This window comes from Lathyrus oleraceus, chromosome 5 (genome assembly GCF_024323335.1).
Source record: "Lathyrus oleraceus cultivar Zhongwan6 chromosome 5, CAAS_Psat_ZW6_1.0, whole genome shotgun sequence".
Taxonomy (NCBI): Eukaryota; Viridiplantae; Streptophyta; class Magnoliopsida; order Fabales; family Fabaceae; genus Lathyrus; species Lathyrus oleraceus.
In genome coordinates, this window is record NC_066583.1 from 203,630,925 (window position 1) to 203,656,427 (window position 25,503).

General features: G+C 37.9%; 1 protein-coding gene, 1 long non-coding RNA gene and 1 other non-coding gene across 8 annotated transcripts; 2 read left to right on the plus strand and 1 right to left on the minus strand.

The window, feature by feature from the left end:
- The first annotated feature begins 1,432 nt into the window (after positions 1 to 1,432).
- On the plus strand, positions 1,433 to 1,539 carry LOC127090060 (small nucleolar RNA R71). The gene has a single exon (XR_007791594.1). It is a non-coding gene; the product is annotated as a small nucleolar RNA R71 (small nucleolar RNA).
- Positions 1,540 to 4,846: 3,307 nt separating this feature from the next.
- LOC127082859 (uncharacterized) lies at positions 4,847 to 8,681 on the minus strand. 6 transcript variants are annotated; one of them, XR_007788234.1, is made up of 9 exons: positions 8,361 to 8,677; positions 8,098 to 8,205; positions 7,892 to 7,998; positions 7,681 to 7,808; positions 7,413 to 7,610; positions 6,858 to 7,143; positions 6,466 to 6,746; positions 5,513 to 6,378; positions 4,847 to 5,314 (listed from the first exon to the last, which is right to left on the minus strand). It is a non-coding gene; the product is annotated as an uncharacterized LOC127082859 (long non-coding RNA). The 6 variants fall into 6 exon arrangements; XR_007788235.1 differs by having other exon boundaries at positions 5,909 to 6,378; positions 8,361 to 8,674; XR_007788233.1 differs by having other exon boundaries at positions 4,847 to 6,378; positions 6,858 to 7,221; positions 8,361 to 8,681.
- A 2,899-nt stretch (positions 8,682 to 11,580) lies between these two features.
- On the plus strand, positions 11,581 to 12,727 carry LOC127079724 (uncharacterized). Its single transcript, XM_051020099.1, has 3 exons — positions 11,581 to 11,945; positions 11,989 to 12,273; positions 12,415 to 12,727. Exons 1-3 carry the CDS (start codon positions 11,581 to 11,583, stop codon positions 12,725 to 12,727), a joined length of 963 nt encoding a protein of 320 aa, XP_050876056.1.
- The last annotated feature ends 12,776 nt before the right edge of the window (positions 12,728 to 25,503 follow it).

Sequence of the window (25,503 nt, forward strand, 5' to 3'; positions counted from 1 at the left end):
TCAACTGTCTTTATGGTTATTCAGTTACGGACAATGTTTGATCAACAATAAAGCACTCGACTCTACATCTAGGGTCCATAGTGGTTTCAGGTCGAAGAGTGATATACACCATTATCACCATGAGAATAACTTATGACACTTTGCATAACTTTCTATATAGTATTCTCATAGCGGGTCAACCCGGTATAAATATTACTCTTAATATTCAGACCTATGTTTAAGACTTGATAACTCCTTATCCATGATCCATGAGATGTGATCATCAGTCTATATACATAATAGTCTTAATGCTTTAATGTTATCCCACTTCACAATAAAGCTCGACTACAGATACTTTAAGAATAGTGTCCTTATGTTTAATGTGATCTCATGATTAAGTCATACTTGATACATTAAACGGAATAGCTATTCTAGGGACTTTATTAAACAAACATAATAAAGAAAAAGCCTTTTATTATTAATAAATAATTTGATACAAGTACCAAAAGTATTGACCTCTAGGGCTTACACCAACAATAACTTCACACTATTTTCCACTTCTTAACTTGATAACCTTACATATTTCAATACACTTGGCTCCAAAGGTAGTGCTGGAGTTTTTGTGGAGCTTGGAAGTGCTCCCATAGTCCTTGAACTAAGTGCTGAAGCAATTTGCCCAACTTGATTTTCCAAGTTTTTTAGGCTTACACCTTGAGCTTGGAATTGGTTCTTGGTTGCCTGAATGAAGGGCTTCAAAATATTTTCCAACTAGCTATTCCCTTGATAGCCACAACATAGTTTGGTGCAGAAAACCAGGTGGAACATGGAGTGCTTGAGGTACTTGAGGTTTAAGTTGGTTTTGGTTGTTGCTCCATGAGAAATTTGGATGATTATGCCAACCAGAATTGTAAGTGTTCTTATAGGGGTTGTTGTACTTGTTATTGCCAACAAGTTGGTTTAAGTTGGTTTTGGTTGTTGCTTCCTAAGAAATTTGGATGATTATGCCAATCAGGATTATAAGTATTGTTGTAGGGGTTGTTGTACTTGTTATTGCCAACATAGTTAATATAAACAGGATTTGCATAGCAATATGCAAATAAGTGAGCATCCCCATAATAGACACAAGCAACCTCTGATGCGTAAGTCACAACCTTGACAGGTTCAGCTACTGACACGTCAGGAATAAACATCATATTTTTCATCATTTGGTGAATTTGAGCCACTTGAGCAACAATGAATGTGGTCTCAGTGACTTCATGAACACCGACTGACTTCTTTTAAATAGAGACAACATTAAATCTTGTAACTTATTATTGATAGGTATTGGCTGTAATAATTTTAATCAATTTGTAACCATCTTGATAAGATTTAGACAACAAGGCTCTACCACTAGATGCATTAAGCATGTTTCTTGATGAGGGAGCAAATCCATTCTATTTGTATACATATTGGCATCCCATGGTGGGGACATTGTCTAAGAAACTCTTTAAATCTTTCCCAAGAATCAAATAAGGATTCATCATCTCATTGTTTAAATGAAGTAATCTCGTTTCTCATATTAACATTCTTGATAGGAGTAAAGCACTTAGCTAATTTTTCCCAGTTAAGACATTTCATGTGGCTATCGAATTAGGTTCTAAGGAATTTAGCCATCTCTTGGCTCTATCCCTTAGAGAGTATGGAAAAATCCTAAACTTGAAGGCGTCATATGTAATGCAAGGAATCTTAAAGTTACTAGCAACCTCCAGAAATTGCCTCAAATCCAAGTGCGGATCTTCATTTGCAACGCTTATGTATTGACCAATGGCTTGAAACATTTGAAACATCATTGGTTTAAACTCAAAATGAGCCACAATGGTTTATGGCCTAATGATACCCATATTCATGGCATTAGGATCAAACACTGCATCATCCATAATGTTTCTTGCTCGATCATTGGAAATGTCAATGATGTCATTGCCTTTCATGACCCTGTCTTCTTGATCTGGTTCCTCGTATATGTTAAAAACAAGAAAAGGAGATGGGCTTCCTGGTAAATGTCCAAGAGCTTAAATCTCCTAAGCAATCTAAATGTTCACTCAAGTTCAAGATCTCCTTTGTATACAGGATTTAACAACCTGCACATGCAACAACTAAGCACATATTGTGTCATCAGAGTATAGAAAACGTCAGAAGCTCAAATGCTCGTTTAACAAGAAATAATGTTTTACTACGAAATCAAAATGTTATCTTTGACACATGTAACACCCCGAATTCAATTAATGAATTAATTTGAATTATTTAGATTTTTATTTGATTAATTGATATTTTAAATTAATTATTGTGTGATTGTGGGGGTAAGTATCCTTGAAGTAGCGGTATAGAGAGAGAGAGTAAGGGTTTTTCATACTTTTTAGAAATTAATGGAGTTTTAACTAATTATTAGAATATATAGCATTTTTATTTGAGTAAGAAAAAAAATAGAATTATGAGGTGAATAATTAAAAATAACATGGGTGATAGAAAAATAAGGAATATTAGATTTATTAATAAAATATGTTCATTAGCATAACATATTTTATTAATATAATATTAATAACAATGATAATAATAATAGTAACAATATTGAATTAATATTATTAGTATAATATGCTTTTGGAGTTCTGAGTTCGAGAAAAATAATTGGATTATTTAGCCAATTTAAATTATTTTCAATTTTGTTGGAGTTCCCGTAGAGTTGTTAGAGTTGTCGATCGAGTCTATAAGAGTTATCTTTATGTGCAACAGTTGTCGGTAGAATATTTTTGAGATTTTAGAGTTGTTTTAGAGTTCCTTGGGAACTCTATCGAGTTATAATTTTGGATGATAATTGGTGATAATTTTGGATGATGATTTGGTGATAATTTTGGATGATTATTTTGGTGATAATTTGTGACATTGTATGCTGTTGAAATTCATACGTCATGGTGTACGGACTTCGGTCCAGTTTTGGTGAGTCTTGATCCTATGGTGGGGATCGAGTGCGAGTAGCTAATTCTATTGAGGAATTAGTGAAGCGTTGCCTATGATGATGGTAGCGAATTTTGCGTGCTCCGATTCCAATAGGGGATCGATCCTATGGTGGGGATCATGGAGTGAAATGAACCTGAGTGTTCATAATTTGGTAGCACATGCATGTTGAGTCAGTTGTCAAGTACATATGCATTGTGTTGCATTTGGTGATTATTATTTTTGTGTTATGATGTGTGGATGAGAATACTTGATATGTTGATGATTGTTATAATTAGTGTGTGATATTGTTAGTTAATCTTTGTTTTTCCACTACTAATTATTGAAGTGTATTCTAACCCCCTTTCTGTTTGAATGTTGTCCTTACATGGACATCATACAGATATTCAGAAGTAACTTTGATTGAAGTAAGTGGAAGGATAACTCTTGAAGTGACCTACATAGTTTATCTATTTTATTTAGTGGTTCCTTGCTCTGATCATGTAACATCGGGTTGGGATAAACGCTTGATTTGAATTTTGTATCATTGTTGTCGATGTTACAAACTTCTTGTGTTTTGGAGATTATAAGTTATTTTGATTTTATTTACAGACTCTTTTGATTATGCTATTAAGTTGAAATTCATGAGACTTAATGTCTTGAGTTACAATATTATTGTTATATGTTTATTAGTGATTCCGCTGCGATGATACCGTAAATTCTTGGGTGAGCATGTGAGGACAGATACTGAATGTCTTTATACGAGTACTTGACCAAAATAAGATGTGTTGGATGCCGTGTAACATCCCAAGTACAAATCAGATGTGTTGGATGTCGTGTAACATCCTAGGTATAAATATGTGCATTTGAATTTATTTCTGTGGTAACCCATGTTCCAGAGCAGGTTATGTGTTTTATGTGTGTGACACCCTTGTGGTTATGTTTTCTAATTAAAATATCATATTATGGTTTGGGGTATAGAAGGGTGTTACATTAGTGGTATCAGAGCAGGTTGGTCCGTCCGGTCAAGTTTTTATAGGATATCAGTTCCCTGTTAGTTGATGAGTGTGTGTGCACTATCGATAAATTTTTTCTTCTAATGTTGTTTGATGGTGTCATACCCCGATTTTGGTCCTAAATTTTTTTCATTTTTTCATTTTTTATTTGGCACTTGGCCTAAAGTTCATTTGCATACATTCATGACCAAAGGCAACCGTCCATTCCCAAATCCATATTTTGTGATAAACATTGGTTATTATTTAGCTTTTTGATCATGGTGCTTTGTGATTACAAAATGGATTTTAGTTATTTGATTTTAATTTTCAATTTTAATTTAATTTCAAAGTAAATCTAATTCCAAATTTCAAGTTAATCTTAATTGTGTTTTACTAATGATTCAAACTCTAATTGATTTTAATTTCCAAATAAATGTTAGAGTTGATATCAAAGTAATTTTAACAAATTATAGATTAATTTGATTTTAATTGGTTTTATTTGGTTTTTTTGATTTTTTATTGACATTTTGATTAGTCTCAGATTATTTCTAAAATCCATATCCATTTTTATAACCAAACATGATCCATCTTCCATCCATAGTTCATCTCAAATCAAAATAGCACATACACACATTTCATAACATTCAATAATATTTAGCTTTCAAGCATTTCCAAAACCATATTCATACATACATGTTTCTCCCAAATGCACGTCCATTTTTACAACAGTAAACCATATTTCACCAAGTAAAAGCATCCTAATTACAAACCATGACCGTACATGCACACACCATTTAACAAGAATAATAAGCAAGCGGTTAGTTTCATCTACCATCATGGCCTAAGTGGACAAATTTCACACAGCTCCATTTACTAAATTCAATCATTTCTAAACACACCATGACTCATTCAAACCAAAGCCATTGCGTCATTTCACGGACCTTTGATTACAATGTTTGAAACGAAATACAAAAATTCAAACCAACACATTCACATTTCAAAGCTGCTACAACCTTGGGCAATCCCCGAAATAACAGCGGATTCTCATTTGTTACATCCAATTTTCAAATTCATAAAATAGAACCTTCATGACAATACAACACACAAAAAGCTAACACAAATAATCCTAAATCTAGCAACTTTGTCGCCTACCAAATTCAGAGTTACTAATCCTAACCATGGCCATGCTCAACAAGCCGTTTACGAGCCAAAACCAGTTTGCAATGCATCAATCTAATCAATCACGAGCCTATCATAAATTCTGCTCTATTCGGGAAGCCAACATGCTGCAGAACAACATTGCCCACTAGTTGTATGCTGGTGCCGGTCTGCAATGCGTAACAACCGGATCAGGACCACAGAGATGGCATAATCTGCAACAAAGCAAGGAAATGTAGTCACAATTCGTTCACTAATCAACCAATAATCCATTTCATATAACTGCTAACAATATTAACAATAATGTATAGCATAACAATAGTAGATTAACATGACTGAAAGTTCTGCTATAACAACCTGCCAAATCGATCAAAGAAGCGAAATGTCAAAATAAATATTCAAGCAAGGCTTACTTCAAGAGTTTTCAAGTCAAGTTTCAGATGAAATAGATCGGTTAGATAATGCATTGCAATTTGGTTTGCTTTTGTGCAAAAGACATGCATTTATCACAGTTCATGTCCAAATCTCATAAGCAAACTGCATCAGATATGTTAAGTTCGATTCCATCTCTTCAAGGTGTTGTCAAAAATCAAGGAGCAGCAAGAGGTTGTTACTGATACGTTTATGGCAAAAAAGAAGACTGTGTAGATATTGGGAAGAGACTGAAAAATGCAGAATAATGATTTCCTCCATTTTCCTTGCTGTCGGCTGAATGTTCAGATTATAGGATGGAACCGAATCATACAGGTCCTAGCATGAGCAACAAGTTTATTTTGATTGGCTTGAAGGGGTTTTCTAAGCTAAGTCACCTGATTAAGATAGCTCGAGACAGCAACATAGCTAGCAAGTTTGTTGAAGCAGACTTCCGGACTACAACGTTCTTCGCCACAGCAGATACAAGAGTTGTTCTCATTAAATTGGCATTTCGACTATTGAATACGGTAATACTGGATGCATTTCCGATTTTTAAGCAGCAGAGGTTTGCAAAGGAGACCTTGGAGACTTCTACACCGTTGGCCAATCTTCTAGATTTGTACACCTTACTGTGAGATAGAAAGCTGTTGTGCCAATATTTACACTACAATAGTTATAGCCGGAGTAATCCATCACTCACACTTCCAACAAGAGAGAGGTCCACACTAGAATGAGAGCCAAGTTCAAGAGATTCAAAACTCAAACAAACTCAAACCGGCAATGCATTGGATGCTGCTGAACGCCTTGCTCGTGAGACCGAACTTCCAACTATCCAACAAATTTCACCAAAATTACAACCTGTGACCTGCCAAATAACAAATCAGCAGAGGATAAGAGATATCAAAGAACAATTTTAGCAAAACACATGGCTCTTAATGGAGGAGACCTTCACCTCACTACAAAAAGCAAAGAAGCTCACACGGGACCACTTATTCATTGTTGCCTTTGTTGCAGTTGACAAAAGCCATGCTTTTGATGCGGCAGTATCGACACAAGCTGTGTTTGGTGTTGCCGGCGAGTTAGGAATGAAGATGGCTAAAGATCCTGCGTCGTTACGAATGCACTTGATTGATGCTCTCTATGGGCTTGACGAAGCTACATTACAATCTCATGTTAATATCGCAAGCTCGTGTTGAAGTCTGAAGATCTTCATGCAGTACTTGCACATTTGACCTGTTCGATTCATGGGATTACAAATAAGATTTCACACACAATTATACGATCAAAGTTGAAAACATACAAGACCAATATCATTTTCATCTGTAATTGAAAAGTAAAAACCACCTAGTCCTTTTTTCCATCTTTTACAGCACTGTTTTAGTAGGGCAAATGGATACTGATCCTCAGCAATGTCTTAGCACCATCAGTAGCAATCTGTTCTGGTGGGATAAGAGGTTTCAGTTCAGCAAACCCCCTTTCATTCTTGAACTTTCCCGTGCTCCCTTCAACTCAGTGGCGATTAATGAGCTTATCTCAGCATAATAGAGTTTGCTTGCGTGAAAGTGAGTGTTGGCTTGAGGTCGTAAGGCTGGGGCAGTTGTTGGAAAGTACTTGTAGAGACGGGGCAGGACTGTTTTTATCAAATGAAGAAGCTGAAGTCAAATGTATAGTTCTCCAAGGAAATTGATTGAACTGGAAATTGCAATTACTTCATTGAAACAATCAAAATAAATTCGCATCAGTCCAATAATCAACTGTTTCAAATGTAAAGATAGCAAGCATAATTCAGGTTACAAACACAAGGCAAATGTGAGGTCCTACTACCTGCAGTTTGAAGAGCAACAAACACAGTTCAATTGATCAAAAGATTAAGGAACATCTAAGGCAATCTACACCTACCATGGCTGCGTTTACGAAGGCGAGGGTTGCAGTTGCTAGGATTTTCCGGATAATTGATCACAAGCTTGAAATTGACAGTTGAGCTTTCACGTTTATTAATCCTCTCACAGGTTACCCACAAGAGATTGGAAAAAGAAATGATAATCCCTCATTTTTTCTTCTGTGACATCCAAGGTCAGTCCGGCCATTCACTTCAACCTGTGATAGTAAGAGATAATTAACTGAAGAAGATTCTTAGTCAAAATCAGTTAGTGATCAGGGTCCTTACCAAAGCATGAAGTCCATTAGTGTGCCTAAAGACCGTCTCTGTACCATCCAGGAGTTGCAGCTACATTTGGTTGACTGATATTACATTGGTGGTTCTGGGCGTGAGAAAGGGCCTTCATCAGTTCAGAGCTACAATATATAGCAGATCAAGGAATTGTAAAAAGGCGTAGCAGTGTGTTTAGGAAACATGATAAACTCTTGGTTCCTATTACCTCTACCGCAGAAACTTCAGATGTCTGTCTCACAAGCCACCCAAAACCGAGTACATAACCAAGGCCACGGGAAAGAACCGAAGTTACTCATGAATACTCTGAATTCACTGCAGTAAAAGCAAAACAACAAGTCAGTTAAAATTTCAGAAAATATCCCAAATTGACATTAAGACAAAACAATTGGAGAAAGTGGTAGGTAGAGTTACCGTTTCCAGATTGTAGTATCAAACGAGATGGACCAAATTCTGAGCAAAAAAAGCGTTTCCAGGAAGTTTCCCTATTGAATCTTTGGATAACCAATTGAAACCCTAAAGCTGCAGGGATAAATAGGAGAAGAAAATCAGTGAGGAGGGGGGCGATTGAGAGGCGGAGTGAAAAAAACTTAGGATTTGAAACCGCGAAAATTAGGGAAACGGCGAAAAAGCTTCAAAAACAAAAAAAAACCTAAATCCCAAAGTAAAGGCAAAACCTGGTTTGAAGAGTTGAAGGAGGTTTAAGCTTTCATCGTCGCCGTCGTCGCCGTCGAAGGTGAGCTCCTTTTTATTTCAGCCATGATTTCTTGCATGTTCCAGAGTGTTTGAGTAAGATGAGAGTTGAGGGATAGCGATTGAGAGTGAGAGAGAAAAAATCGTGAGCGATTGAGAGCGCTAGAGAGAGATTCGATTGAGAGCGAGAGAGATTTCGTGGGGAGAGGACGAGATTGAGGATTTTCGGTTACTGTTACGGTGCCTCTCTCATTTTCCCATTTTTATTTATTTTCTTTTATAAAACAACACAAACATTTAAGTCACATAATAAACCATTTTAAATTTTTCTTTTTTTTTCTTTAGTCTTCCTTTGCAATTTTGTTAATTAGTTTTTGTGTTCCCAATCCATCAATCACTTGGAAACCCAACAGCTAGACGGCTAGGTTTTTTAGGGATTCTTCCTTCATTTAATTAGTAGTCCAACCGATTTTTTGTTTTGGTTTTTATTATTTTAATTTTAATTTCAATTTTCTGGTTTAATATCTAAAGTTGTTATTAAAATTATAACTAATCATAAATGGTCTAGTGGAGAGAGGGTAGCTTCATGGTCTTTAGTGGAGTGGGTTCAATACCTATATGTAGCATTTTATTTCTTTTAGCATTCATTTTTTATATTTATGTTTTATTATAATTTCTCTTATGCTCATAGTTTCATTATTGTTTAATAACACAAATTTGATTTTCTTTTAATTTCATCATTCATTCAAAGCCGCTTTAAACTATTCAAATCACACTTTTCTCGATTCAACATCGAGCCCATTTCCATACCCTTGTAAGTCGATTGCTTTTAAGCATCGCCATCAACCTCACATAGCTTACTCTTGGGCTTTCTTACAATTAGCCGGTTCTCTTGCACTTACACTCATGCATTGCATTATTTGTTATTTGGGCCCGATTTAATTATTTCATGATTTTTGAATCCCCATTTTGACAAAATGTACCCCACTCCCCCGATGTATAATAATTTTGTACTGTTTAGTTCTTTATTTGTTTGACTGTTTAGCTAGATGCTAATACAAGAATAAAATCAACCACTTCCAAAAAATACAAAAATAATGACTCGGTCCAACGTCGAGTATTTTCTCAATAAACAAATCAATTCATTTCTCCCTCCTATTCTATTCCATTTCTTTCAAACTTTCATCAAACGCTTGATTCGACGTCAATCCATTTTTTCATAATCAAAAATCAAAAATATTAATTCATATTCAAGACCTTTTCAATAAGACGGAAATGGAACGTGGTGTATACCACGCACTCCTGAGACTAGGATTCGAGATGTATATCTCGCCAATCCTAGCTCTCGCCATCATCCAAATTTATCCACTTTGTTTTCCCTCAAACACTCATTCAAATTCCTTTTAAACATCCATCAATACTTGATCTAGGTCAAGTCATTTTCACAACAAAACTCAAAATACCTAATTCTTATTTAACATTTTTTCAATAAAGATGGAAATGGAACATGGTGTATACCGTGCACTCCTGAGGTTAAGATTCGAGACGTATGCCTCGCCTATCTTAGTTCTCGCCATCATTTAAAATTGTCAATGTGGTTTCGTCAAACCCTTTCTCAATCAAATCTAAGATACCTAAATCTTATTTAACACTTTTTCAATAAAGGTGGAAATGGAACATGGTGTATACCATGCACTCCTGAGATTAAGATTCGAGACGTATGCCTCGCCAATCTTAACTCTCGCCATCTTCTAAAACTGTCAATGTGGTTTCTTCAAACCCTTTCTCAATCAAATTCCAAAAAGATACTTAATTCCTATCTTAACTTCTTTCAATAAAGATGGAAATGGAACATGGTGTATACCGTGCACTCCTGAGGCTAGGATTCGAGATGTATATCTCGCTCATCCAAGTTCTCGTCATCACTCAAAATACATCCAACCGATCAAACTCTTTTCTCGCCGCCGTGCAATTAATCAAAAAACTTTTTTTTCATAAATGGAAGATATATTGTCTTAAGTGATACAAAACAATGTTTCGGCCACGATTGTTGAGTAGAGATAAATGACGCTTTTCCGAATGTAGATTTATAAATCCGTTCGATGTGTGGTATGCGTCCACTCCTCATCTGTTTTGGGTAAAACAATGTTTATGTCGATTAATACAGTATAGCTTTCGCTAAAATCGACCAACAAACAAACATTTTTCTACCCAGAACTACGTAAGCCTTGATTTCTCTTTTGAGATACGTAGGAGCAGGATTTTTAAATCTTGTCAGGCCCATTAATAAAAAACTTAGGTTTAGTCCTTCGTCAAAAATCCAAAAACATTTCTTCCCTCTTCCTTTCTTTCTGTCCTACCTAATAATTTGAAAAGCCTAATATTTTAACTAACACTAACGCACACAACTGACCTAATGGTTCCCGTTGAGTACAACGGACGTGAGGGGTGCTAATACCTTCCCCTTGCGTAATCGACTCCCGAACCCTGATATTGGTTGCGATGACCATATCTTATCCTTTCTTTTGTCTTGGGTTTTATCGATATTTCCCCTTTCCTTTTTAGGAATAAATAAAGTTCGGTGGCGACTCTGTTCAGTCCATCATTGCGAGCGTGCGATCACGCTTCGCTTTGAAGTCGTATCCCCATTTTTTTCGAGGTGCGACAGATGGTTTGTAGAATGACTGGGAGAAACGATCGTGCTATTGCTGAAGCATTGGAATCCCTTGCCCAGGTAATGGCTCAAACTGCACAGAACAATCAGAATGGGAGAGCAGGAGGAGCTCCTGATGAGTTTCGCGCTTTGGGAAAATTTCAGAGGAACAATCCACCAACTTTCAAGGGTAGCCATGACCCAGAGGGTGCACAGGAATGGCTCAAAGTAACTGATAAGATCTTCCGAGTGATGGCTTGCACAGAGGCTCAAAAGGTACAATTTGGTACTCATATGTTGTTAGAAGAAGTTGAGGATTGGTGGGATAACACACGTCAGGTATTGGAAGCTAGTGGTACAGAGATAACTTGGGTTGTGTTCAAAAAATAAATCTTGGAGAAGTATTTCCCCGAGGACGTTCGTGGCAAAAAGGAGATAGAGTTCCTTGAGCTAAAGCAACGGAACATGATTGTGGCAGAGTATGCTGCGAAGTTTGAGGCGCTAGTGAAGTTTTATCCCCATTACAACCGTGCTGATACTGAGACTTCAAAATGTCTCAAGTTGAGAATGGGCTGAGACCAGAGATCAAACAAGGTATTGGATACCAACAAATTCGTAGGTATGCTGAATTGGTGAATAAAAGTAGAATCTATGATGAGGATAATAGAACTCGGTCTGCTTACTATAAGAGTATTAGTGAGAAGAAATGGAAGGGACAATTTAGAGGGAAACCTTATGTAACTCCAGTTGACAAAGGGAAGCAGAAGGCTTTAGATGGGAAGAAGACAAGTGGGGGAGGGCCCCCCGCTTCTGTCAAGTGCTTCAAGTGTGGTGGGTTGGGACACTGTGCTAATGAATGTAATAATAAGGTTCTGAGATGTTACAATTGTGGAAAAACGGGTCACCGTGTTGCAGAGTGCAAGAATGATGGTCCGACTTGTTATAATTGTGGTGAACAGGGTCATATCAGTACACATATGTCAGAAGCCAAAGAAGACGGCCGCTACTGCTGCCCAGATTAACGGTAGAGTGTTTACCTTGAGTGGTTCAGAGGTTCCCAAGACAGATAACTTGATCAAAGGTACTTGTTTCATTAACAACATTGAGTTAATTGCTATTATTGATACTGGTGCTACTCATTCGTTTATTTCTCTTGAGTGTGCTACGGGGTTGGGTTTAAAATTATCTCTTTTGGTTGGGAGTATGGTTATCGATACCCCGACTAATGGTTCAGTGACTACTGCGTTAGTCTGTTTGAGTTATCCTTTCACCATTTATGGTAAGAATTTTGCGATGGACTTGGTTTGTCTACCTTTGCATCAAATCAATATTATTCTTGGAATAAACTAGTTAGAGTTCAACTATGTTCATATCAATTGCTACAGCAAAACCGTGAGGTTCCCAGAGTTTGGTGATTGTGGAGAGCTGATGTTTTTATCCGCTAAGCAAGTAGAAGAACTCTTAGAAGATGAGGCTCAGATGTTTGCAATGTTTTCATCATTGCAAGTCAACAATAAGGCTGCAAGTGTTGATATGCCTATTGTGTGCAATTTTCAAGATGTATTTCCAAATGATATTAGTGACTTGCCACCAGAGTGTGAGATTGAGTTTTCCATTGATGTGGTACCTGGTACTAATCCTATGTCAATGGCTCCGTATAGGATGTCAGCTTCAGAATTGGGTGAATTGAAGAAATAGTTAGAAGAGTTGCTTGAGAAGAATTTTGTTCGACCAAGTGTTTCTCCATGGGGTGCGCCAGTGTTGTTAGTTAAGAAAAAGGACGACAGTATGAGGTTATGTGTTGACTACATACAATTGAATAAAGTTACTATCAAAAATAAGTATCCTCTTCCGAGAATTGATGGTCTGATGGATCAATTGGTGGGTGCTTGTATGTTCAGCAAGATATATTTGAGGTCAGGTTATCATCAGATTCGTGTGAAACCAGACGATATTCCGAAGACTGCATTCAGGAAAAGGTATGGTCATTATGAGTATACAGTAATGCCGTTTAGAGTGTCTAATGCGCCAGGTGTGTTCATGGAGTATATGAATAGGATTTTCCATCCTTATCTAGATTGATTTGTGGTCGTATTCATCGATGACATCTTGATATATTCTAAGTCAAAGGAAGAACATGTGGATCATCTAAACATTGTATTGCAGGTGTTGAGGAACAAGAAGCTTTATGCCAAGTTGTCCAAGTGTGAATTCTGGTTAAAAGAAGTGAGTTTCCTTGGCCATGTGATTTCTAGTGGAGGAATTGTTGTTGATCCGTCGAAAGTTGATGTTGTGTTGCAGTGGGAGACTCTGAAGTCTGCTACTGAGATTCTAAGTTTCCTTGGCTTGGCTGGTTATTACCGTAGGTTTATAGAAGGCTTTTCAAAGATAGCAATGCCTTTGACTCAATTGACTCGAAAGGGTCAAGCTTATGTGTGGGATGTTGCATGTGAAAAGAGTTTTGTAGAACTCAAGAAGAAATTGACGAGTGCTCCAGTTTTGGTCTTGCCCAATCTGAATGAGTCTTTTGTAGTATATTGTGATGCGTCAAAGATGGGTCTTGGTGGTGTACTGATGCAAAATGGCCAGGTCGTTGCTTATGCTTCCAGACAACTGAAGGTTCATGAAAGAAATTATCCTACACATGACTTAGAGTTGGCAGCTTTAGTTTTTGTTTTGAAGATTTGGAGGCATTATCTTTTTGGATCTAGGTTCGAAGTGTTCAGTGATCACAAGAGCCTGAAGTATTTGTTTGATCAGAAAGAGTTGAATATGAGGCAGAGGAGATGGCTTGAACTTCTGAAGGATTATGATTTTGAATTGAGTTACCATCCGGGTAAGGCTAATGTTATAGCTGATGCATTGAGTAGGAAGTCCTTACATATGTCAATGCTTATGGCTCGAGAGTTAGAACTGATTGAACAATTCAGAGATATGAGTCTAGTGTGTGAAGAGACTCCTAACAGTGTGAAATTGGGTATGCTGAAGCTGACTAGTGGTATTCTCGAAGAAATCAGAGGAAGCCAGAAATCTGATTTGGGTTTGGTAGATCGTCTCACGTTAATCAACCAAGGTAAGGGGGTGATTTTCGGGTTGATGAGAATGATGTGATGAGGTTTAGAGATAGGTTGTGTGTTCCAGATGTGCCAAAAATTAAGAAGGGAATTCTTGAGGAGGGTCATAGAAGTGGGTTAAGTATTCATCCCGGTGCCACGAAAATGTATCAAGACTTGAAGAAATTGTTTTGGTGGCCAGGAATGAAGAAGGAAGTAGCTGAGTTTGTGTATGCTTGTTTGATTTGTCAGAAGTCGAAGATTGAACATCAGAAACCATTGGGCCTGATGCAACCGTTGAATATTCCAGAGTGGAAATGGGATAGCATTTCCATGGATTTTGTGACAGGTCTGCCGAATACTTCGAAGGGATGCGATTCAATTTGGGTGATTATTGATAGATTGGCAAAATCAGCTCATTTTATACCAATGAGGATCAATTATTCTTTACAAAAGTTGGCCAAGTTGTATATTGATGAGATTGTGAAACTGCATGGTATTCCTTTAAGTATTGTGTCTGATATGTTGGTGTAATCCCTAGAGGCCAATACTTTTGGTACTTGTATCGAATTATTTATTAATAATAAAAGGCTTTTTCTTTATTATGTTTGTTTAATAAAGTCCCTGGAATAGATAGTCCGTTTAATGTATCAAGTGTGACTTAATCATGAGAGCACATTAAACATAAGGACATTATTCTTAAAGTATCTGTAGTTAAGCTTTATTGTGAAATGGGATAACATTAAAGCATGAAGACTATTATGTATATAGACTGATGGTCACATCTCATGGATCATGGATAAGGAGTTATCAAGTCTTAAACATAGGTATGAATATTAAGAGTAATGTTTATACCAGATTGACCCGCTATGAGAATACTATATAGAAAGTTATGCAAAGTGTCATAAGTTATTCTCATGGTGATAATGGTGTATACCACTCTTCGACCTGAAACCACTATGGACCCTAGATGTAGAGTCGAGTGCTTTATTGCTGATCAAACATTGTCCGTAATTGGATAACCATAAAGACAGTTGATGGGTACTCCACGAAGCATGCTAAGGGACATGAGTGACCTAGATGGAATTTGCCCATCCTGCGTAACAGGCTAAATGTCTATGGGCCCAATATTGAACTGGACAAGGATGACATGGTTTATGCCTTGTGTTCAATATAGACATAAGGGCAAAAGGGTAATTATACACATAACTATTATCACAGAAGGATTTGTCAGATCACATGACATTTTCGTGACTTGAGTAGCAGTGATGTGTTGCTAGATACTGCTCACTGTTTATTATGTTAAATGTGTGATTTAATATAATTGCCAACGTCGCGAAAACCTACAGGGTCACACACAAAGGACGAATTGATGAGAGATAGAGTAACTAAGGAACACCGTAGGGTACGGTGCACTTAAATGGAATACGAAATATGGTAAGGTACCACACGCTTAAGTGATTTTGGGCATATTATAAGATATGGGCCAAAATACACTTAAGTGGGCTTTTTAGTTTGAAGCCCACACAAGTGGTTCTATAAATAGAACCCTTGGGTAGAAGCATTGTCACTCTTGCATTTTGTTTCTCTCTCTCTCTCTCTCTCTCTCTCTCTCTCTCACTCAAAGCCTTCATTCGTAGCAGCTAGCACTGAGATTGAAGGAATCCGTTCGTGTGGACTGAGTAGAGGCGTTGTCATCGTTCAACGTTCGTGATTGCCACAAGAGGTAACGATTCTATCACTGATCATGCCCATTCGTAAGGATCATTAAAGGAGAATTTTTTAAATTCCACTGCGTTTTGGATCGCAATTCTCCTTCAGTGGTATCAGAGCCACTTACGAAACCATGAATCTGATAACTGTTTTTTTCTGTATTAATACGATTAAAGACAGAATGAATCAAAGATTAAATTGAGATCGATCAAGTTATATATATGATATAAGTAATCCTGATGCAAAATACATTATATATGATATAGTGTTCTTGTTTCGTTCATTCAAACACTCAATGGTTGTTTTCCTTTGAGCGATCAATGGTCGTTTGCTTCTTGATCTGACATTAGTATGGTGAAGCAATGACGTGTTGATCAATCATACTGAATCAACAATCGAGATGTGTTTGACGGTCTGAAATTGGTGCATTAGGGTTAGTGACGGCACAAGGGTTGTGTTGTCAGAGAGTTATGCGATTGGGGTTGTGACTGCACAAGAGTTGTGCTTTCTAAACACTTTTTCGAACAGTGTTAACCGGTTAACGCATATGGTTAACCGGTTAACGCAAAACGGAATACAACTTTCTAACAGTTTTTCAACAGTGTTAACCGGTTAACGTATTTGGTTAACCGGTTAACGCAAAACAGAATACAAATTATGAACAGATTTTCAAACAGTGTTAACCGATTAACGTATATGGTTAACCGGTTAACGCAAGGCAAAATTCACCCGTTCGGCTAACTCTGCGTAATGTGATCGGTCGTCGAGATTTAATTTGGTTTTAATTGATTAAAAGAATTAAAATTGATAATAATAATAATGTGTTTATTATTATCTTGTTGTGATCAGTTATGGCCTTAGTTTTCCTTTATTTTGTTTTGGGTTTTAAAATACGACCTGCGTGTCGTGCCTCTCTTTTAATCTCTCAATGTAACTTCTTTTCTCATCTTACTCCCTCGTATGTAAAACGAGTTTCTTTATGTAATGTAATGTTATGAAGAAAACAAAGAAGTCAGTGCCAAAGGAGAACAACCTTGAAGGTCTTGCTTGGAGAAGCTTAGATCGTTATTAGGTTAACTTAGTTTCTCTCATTGGCTTGGGAGAACAATTGCGCTAGGGGCCATAACTGTTTCATTATATATGTATGTTGATGCATGTGTATGCATGTTGATGCATATGAGAGACGATTTATATGATAAATAAGCCGGTGAGATCAGAATAATTGCAAATTCCCTCAAGTTAAATATTAAGTTTATGCTTTCCAAGTTTTAACACTCATCAAGACTAGTATCGGATAATGTAGGTTTCGCCTACGCGAGGTGCATGTTCTATATTAGTAAGGTGCGATGGGATAATTGTAATATCCAACTGTTAAAACAATGGGTCAAACTTAAGTAAACAAATTATAATAATATTATATATGTTTGCTTTCCAAGTTTTAGCACTCATCAAGACTAGTATCGGATAATGTAGGTTTCGCCTACGCGAGGTGCATGTTCTGTATTAGTAAGGTGCGATGGGATAATTATAATATCCAACTGCTAAAATGATGGGTCAAACTTAATTATAATAATATTATATATGTCTAGAAGCAAGAGTTGGGAATGATCCATATGATGGATTGGAATAAGGAGTTATTCATCGAACTGAAATTTTCGAGAGTTGTATGAGATACAATTGGAAGGAGTTCCTACCTAAATAACCTAGTTTTGTGTAATTCGCCTACGTGGACTTAGAACGAAGTGAAATATGGATCTCGACCCACTAGAAAATCTTCCAACGGGATTTTTCGAATCAGATGATGAGGGTCATTTGTTTTGAGTAAAATAGTGGGAGCATATTTAATTAAAGGCCTAATTAAATATGTCAATGATACTTATATTTTTTCATTAATTCTTATGTAGATTACCATGACAACAAACACCTCTAACAACATCTTGCGATCAATCCTTGACAAAGAAAAATTTTCTGGGACAAATTTTCTGGATTGACACTGAAACCTGAGGATTGTCCTCAAACATGATAAAAAGTTGTATGTCCTGGAGAAACCTGTTCCTGAAGAGGAACCTCCTAGTTTTGCACCTAAGGCAGAAAGAGATGCTTATAAGAAGCATGTCGATGATGCCAATGAAACTACTTGTCTCATGCTAGCTACCATGAACTCAGAATTGCAAAAGCAACATGAGAACATGGCAGCGTTCGATATGATTGAACACCTGAAGATGCTCTATCAAGAGCAAGCAAGGCATGGGAGGTTTGAAGTTTCAAAAGCCCTTTTTCAAGGCAAGTTAGATGAGGGAGCCCCTGTAGGTCCCCATGTGCTCGAGATGATTGGGTATGTGGAAAACCTTGAGAGATTGGGTTTTCCCCTCGGAAAGGAACTTGCGACTGATTTGATCTTGCAATCGTTGCCAGATAGATTCAGTCAATTTGTCCTAAATTTCAATATAAATGATATGGACAAATCTCTTCCTGAACTGCTCGCCATGTTAAGAACTGCTGAGCAAAGTCTGAAGTCAAAAGGGAAGTCCATTCTGATGATCGGAAATGGAAAGAGACAGAACAAAAGGCCCACTAAGCAGAGTGATAAAGGGAAAGGCAAGGAAGTTGCCAAACCCAAACCCACCGTTGCTGCTTTAAAGCCTAGTGGAGGCATATCAAAAGAAGGCACCTGTTTCCATTGCGGTAAGACCGGACACTGGAAGAGAAACTGCCCAAAGTATCTGGAAGATAAGAAGAATGGAGTAGAGACTTCAACTTCAGGTATTTTTGTTATTGAAATTAATTTATTTACTTCTGCATCATGGGTATTAGATACTGGACGCGGTTCTCACATTTGTACAAATGCGTAGGGACTAAAAAGGAGTAGAGATTTGGCAAAAGGTGAAGTCGACCTACGAGTTAGCAATGGAGCAAAGGTTGCTGCTTTAGCCGTAGGAACTTATGTATTGACTTTACCTAGTGGTTTAATAATTCAGTTAGAGAACTGTTATTATGTACTTGCAATTAGCAGGAATATTATTTCTGTTTCTTGTTTGAACAAGTTTGGTTTTTCATTTATAATAAAGAACAATTGTTGCTCAATTTATTTGAATGATATATTCTATGCTACTGCACAAATGAACAATGGATTATATGTCACTGATCTTGAAATGCCTATTTATAACATTAATACTAAAAGGATGAAACCTAATGAGTTAAATCCAACTTACCTTTGGCATTGTCGATTAGGCCACATAAATGAGAAGCGCATTTCCAAACTCCATAAAGATGGACTCTTCTTTTGATTATGAATATGAGACATGCAGATCTTGTTTAATTGGAAAGATGACAAAGTCTCCATTCACAGGAAAAGGTGAAAGAGCTAATGATCTTTTGGCCCTCATACATACTGATGTATGTGGACCACTGAACATACCAGCCAGAGGAGGTTTTCAGTACTTCATCACATTCACTGATGATTTCAGTAGATATGGTTACGTGTATTTAATGAAACACAAATCAGAGTTAATTGAAAAGTTCAAGGAATTCAAGAATGAAGTACAAAACCAACTAGGTAAGAATATTAAAACTCTTCGATCAGATCGAGGTGGTGAGTATTTAAGCCTAGAGTTTGATGACCATCTGAAAGAGTGTGGGATCCTATCCCAACTTACTCCTCCTGGAACACCCCAATGGAATGGTGTATCTGAGAGAAGAAATCGAACCATGTTGGACATGGTCCGATCCATGATGAGTCATGCCGATCTTCCAAACTCCTTTTGGGGACATGCACTGTTGACAACAGCTTACACACTTAACCGTGTTCCATCCAAAAAGCTTGAGAAGACACCATATGAGATATGGAGTGGTAAGAAACCACATATGTCTTACATGAAGATTTGGGGTTGCGAAGTTTATGTGAAACGACAAATTTCAACTAAGCTTGAGCCCAAATCTGACAAATGCTTATTCGTGGGGTATCCTAAAGAAACAAGAGGGTATTACTTCTACAATCCTTCTGAGGGCAAAGTGTTTGTCGCTCGAACTGGAGTTTTCCTAGAAAAGGATTTTATTTCCAAAGGAATCAGTGAGAGGAAAGTAGAGCTTGAAGAAATTCAAGAATCACAAAGCACCGATACACCTATGGAGGAATTAGAGCAGGAAACACAAGTGGTTGTGGAAGAGCAACCTGCTCAAGTAGAACAAGACCAATGTAGGTCAAGCAAGACACGTCACCTACCTGAGAGATATGGATATCTCATAACAGATCAAGGTGATGTATTACTCATGGATAAAGATGAGCCTATGACCTACCAAGAGGCCATAAATGGTCCCGAGTCTGAGAAGTGGCTAGAAGCCATGAAATCTGAAATGGATTCCATGTACACAAACCAATTTTGGACCTTGGTAGAGCCTCCTGTAGGAGTTAACCCTATAGGATGCAAGTGGGTATTCAAAAAGAAGACTGACATAGATGGCAAGGTACATACCTATAAGGCAAGACTGGTTCAAAAGGATATAAACAAATTCATGGGGTTGACTATGATGAAACCTTTTCACCAGTTACAATGCTTAAATCTGTTCGAATTTTACTTGCTATCGCTGCATATCATGATTATGAAATATGGCAGATGGATGTCAAAACTGCTTTCCTTAATGGGAATCTTCTTGAGGATGTGTACATGACACAACCTGAAGGATTTGACATACCAGAAGAAGCCCAAAAGATATGTAAGTTACAAAGGTCAATCTATGGATTGAAGCAAGCTTCCAGAAGCTGGAATATTCGTTTTGATGAAACAGTAAAACAATATGGATTCATCAAGAACGAAGATGAGCCTTGTGTCTACAAGAAGGTTAGTGGGAGCATGATCATGTTCCTGGTATTATATGTAGATGACAAATTACTCATTGGAAACGATGTCCCTACCCTGCAACAAGTAAAGTCTTGGTTGGGGAAATGCTTTTCTATGAAGGACCTAGGTGAAGCAGCCTATATATTAGGAATCAGAATCTATAGAGATAGATCACAAAAACTGCTTGGCCTAAGTCAGAGTACGTACATAGACAAAGTGCTGAAACGCTTTAACATGCATGATTCCAAGAAAGGATTCATACCTATGCAACATGGCCTGTGTCTATCAAAAACACAATCCCCTTCAACTAAGGAAGAAAGGGGTCGCATGAATAAGATTCCATATTGTCATACCCCAAAATTTACCCGTTAATATTACAAGGCATTTTTCAAGGCACTCCAACTTATTTTTCAAGACATTGACCGTAAAGGAACCAAGACCCAGTTCACAGATGGCCCAATCCAGAAAATGGCCCAAACTGGCATGCTCGCTAGGCGAGCAACTCCTTCGCCTAGCGAACCTTTCGCTACGATACTCGCCTAGCGAAGCTTGCGAATACCAGAAAATTCTGGGCTTCATTCTGAGCCCATTAGGTCACAACAAACCATTATAAATACCAGCATTTCAGTCAGAAAGAGAGGACAGAAGGGGACGAACGGGAACCCTAACAATCAAACCTTGGAGGCTAACCGAGAGAATTCAGAGCAACCCTAAAGGAAACCCTGAAGGAAACTCATCTGCACAAAGGTTACCTCCACCCAACTCAATCCGATACCAAAGGTGATCTGCCAATTCAATGTCGCAATTCAATTGCAAACAGGTTTGCGCATCACTACTGTTTTATGCTTCCAATCTGTAATCTCTAAATACATAATGCATCATGATTGAATTTCTGGATATATAATTAGAGTTTGCATGTGAGTTTAAGTATGCCTGAATATCTTGAATGTTTGACCATGTTATTTCTGTAATTGAATGCCATAGGGTTCGGAGTTCCGGAAATTGTACTGCTGTCAAACTCAAAACCCGTAGCCGCTCGCTAGCACATCGCTAAGCGAGCATGTAGCGAGCACTCGCTAAGCCTTCGCTAGGCGAAGCAGCAGCGAACATGACAGTCGCTGAATTTTTCTGTCCTGCTTTGTGCCGACCTGATCTGATTCATTATAATCATGCATTATTACTACTGCTGTGTTTCTTTTGTAGTGCAATCCTCCCTTGCACTTTGTCTCGATATTCTAACCTGTTTGCTGAATCTTGTAAGGGCTTACATACTCCCGAAGAAACGGCCTGCTAGGTATTCCACTTTATTTGTGGGATACCCTTATGGAGACATATTTGGAATTTCCTAGTTGATTATAATATGGACCTAATTACCTAATTGATTACAACTACCTAATCGATTGTAAAATATTGCCTTTGAATATGTGATTTTGGACCTCTCTTTGTTGCCTTACGACATTACGGTATTATGGTCACGTCCCGCGAATGTGGGGATACACTTAGCAAAGACCCTTCGATTAAATCATCATGTCCCTATAAAATAAATCATAGTCCCTCGGATGTTGCCCGCGAATATATGATTTTGTCCCTCGATGACCCTTCGTTGTAGCCTACGGTTAAATGATGATTGTCCCTTTGAATGCTAAGGTATCCTTACAAATGTTGCCTTCAATGACCAATCGATGACCCTACGATGTCCCTTTTACATCCAAAGGGTAAAACTACTTACTTCTCAATAGTAAGGACAGTTTTACCCTCATAAGGATAGGAAATGCCCATAAAGGCCTTGGGTAGGTATGACCCTTAATTGCTGATTCACAACCTAAAATATTTTTCACACCCCACACCTTTCAAAACATCTTTTAGAAAATCACCACTTGGTATACATTCATACTAGAATCATTACCGAGTTATATTTTTCTAAACAACTTTCAAAACTAAACGAGATAACCACTTTGTATACATTCATACAAGAATCATTACAAAGTTAAATTCTCTTTTCAAAACATTTTCTAAACAATTCACAACCACTTTTTCCAGACAAACATAAGTGATCAAGCAATTAAGAGCCCATGGATAACCATGGATACAAAGGGCGCTAATACCTTCCCTTTGTATAATGTACCTCCCGAACCCAAAATCTAACTAAGGTCTTTCCTGTTCTTTTCCACCTTTCCTTATGGGATAAAAGAAAAGTCGGTGGCGACTCTTGCTAACCGCGACATTTGCTTTCCAAAGCAAAAACATACAAAGTCAGTTCACCGTATGACAGAACTGGCGACTCTGCTGGGGACTTAAAAAGAGAGGTTACCTTAAAAAACAAGATCACTTATTCAAATTGTCCGATTTACTTTTAAGGGATTGCTTGGGTATTTTATGCTTGAGTGAAAGATCCTACACCCGGATCTAGTGTACCTTAGGTAAGTAGTAATAGATCATCGCGACTATCCGGCGTATACTGGAATGGTCAAAATGATGGCTACGGTTAATGTGACACTTTGGATGTCCTGATGTTCCTCATGTTTACTTGAGGAAAAATTTGGCTTCTGCGTGGTGTCATCAAAGCATTAACCAGACCTTTAGAACCCTAATTGACTCATCCTAGCCATTAGAAAGTAGTGAGATAACTGACTTCGGTTCCGGCTGGGGTTGGTTGAGACTCGATACTACACTCTTTGAGATTGGACTTTAGGGAAGCTTCGGTCAACCACTTGGTGTTGCACTGAGGGGAGGGTATTTACCTATGGAACTCATGCAAGCCTTAAAACCTAAGAATGATTGTTGTGTGACTTGTTTGTGCTTGTTACTTATTTAACCTCATAACATCATAACATCATAACATCATGGCATTGTACTAACCATTTCAAGGACTTAGGGATTTAACTTTGCTCTAAAACAGGGCTATGGCTTCAAGAAAGACCATTCGGATCAATTTTGTAGCAATCTTTCCTCAACTAAAGGATTTAGTGTTAGAACTTCCTGATCAGACTCAGTTCATCAAGAAACATGGTCATCTCCTCAATTTGGTTACCACTGATTTCAAAGAAGATATGATGAGAGTTCTATTCCAGTTCTTCGATCCTAAACATCATTGATTCACCTTCCTAGATTATCAGTTGGTACCCACATTAGAAGAATTCTCCAGGATGCTTGGGATACCTATCCTTGATCAAACACCTTTTAGTGGTTTAGAAAAGATTCTGAAGTCTGAAGAGGTTGCCGCGGCTTTACACATGACAAAGTCCGATATTGAAACCAATTGGGTAACCAGAAGTGGAGTTAAGGGTTTACTTGCCAAGTTTCTGATAAATAAGGCCCGAGAATTCTTAAAGGTTATGAATGTCCATGCTTTCGAAGACGTTCTAGCATTACTAATCTATGGTTTGGTGTTATTTCCTAATCCAGACCAATTCGTAGATATGAATGCTATTAAGATATTTCTCACTCATAGCCCTGTGCCTACCTTGCTTGGAGACATTTTGCATTCCCTTCACACTCGTACTATGAAAAGGCAAGGGACTCTCATGTGCTGCATACCTTTATTGTCTAGGTGGTTTATTTCACACCTTCCTCAATCAGTCTTGAAGAATGAGCAAAATCTGAAATGGTCTCAAAGGATAATGTCGCTCTCCCATTCAGACATCCGTTGGTGTCCTCATCTCAAAGAAAATGTTATCATCATTGACCATTGTGGAGAATTCTCTAACGTACCACTCCAGGGGATAAGAGGAGGTATTACTTATAACCCAGCTTTAGCCCTACGCTAGTTTGGTTATGCTCGAAGAGACGGTCCACATGAAATAATTATCCAAGGCACGGTGTTTGACTATGACAACGATTCCCAAGGTCTCCGTCAAAGATTTGTACGAGCTTGGGGCATGGTGAAAAGAAGTACTTTAGGACCGAAAAACTCTATTCCTATGGAACCTTATCTCAGATGGGTACGCGCAAGAGCTCGTGAACTTGGCATGCCATATCTTGCAGTCGGACCGCTGATTGTTGAACCAGAAGTTGAAGGAGGTACTTCTCAGATCATTCCTTATCCAGATATGCCTACCGATGTTGAAGAGTTGAAGAGATCCTGGATCCAGTTGAGGGAGGAAAGGGATACTTTTGAAGCTCAGTTCTGTGCTGAAAGGAAGAAAGTGTTAGAACTCACCAGCCAGCTTAATGAGGAACGAAGACTCAATACATATCTTCGTCCGAAAAGAAGCCGTCCCTGGGAGACTTGAGCTTTTATTTATTGTAATGAACATTGATTAAAAATTATTAATAAAAGCCCTTTTTTGGTGGTTTACGCAAAGTTAAATTCCAGGAGTCCTTGAAAACACTTCATACATTGCATAGCATAACATAACATTGCATAACAGGTATCCTAAAAGATCAATATTCTCACGGTCTTCCTTCTAAACAGAAATATGGCTCTCGAACAAACTGTCAAAGATCTCCAGGCTCAGAATGCTCAATTCCAGGAGATGATGCTGAGCTTATCCAAGGGGCAGGAAGAACTTAAGGCTCTCTTGCTCGAGAGGAAGAAAGACAAGAAACCTGTGAGTTACATCAACCCGGGGAGAAGGCTTAAAGGACAGGCTGCAGGAGTCAAGATTAGACTTCCGAAGGATCAAGAAGAGGAGACAGAAAATGATTCAGGAGAGGAGGATGTTGATCTCTTCAACTCTAAGGACGACGATGAAGATTATGAGAATGAACAGTACTCTCCAAGCGATGGCAAGTACAAGTTGCTGGAAGAACGTATGCTAGCTATGGAGGGTCAGAAGGCGCCCAGTCTGGATTTCGAAAGCTTGGGACTGGTCTCTGATGTGGTCATTCCTCGCAAATTCAAGATCCCCACTTTCACTAAGTACGATGG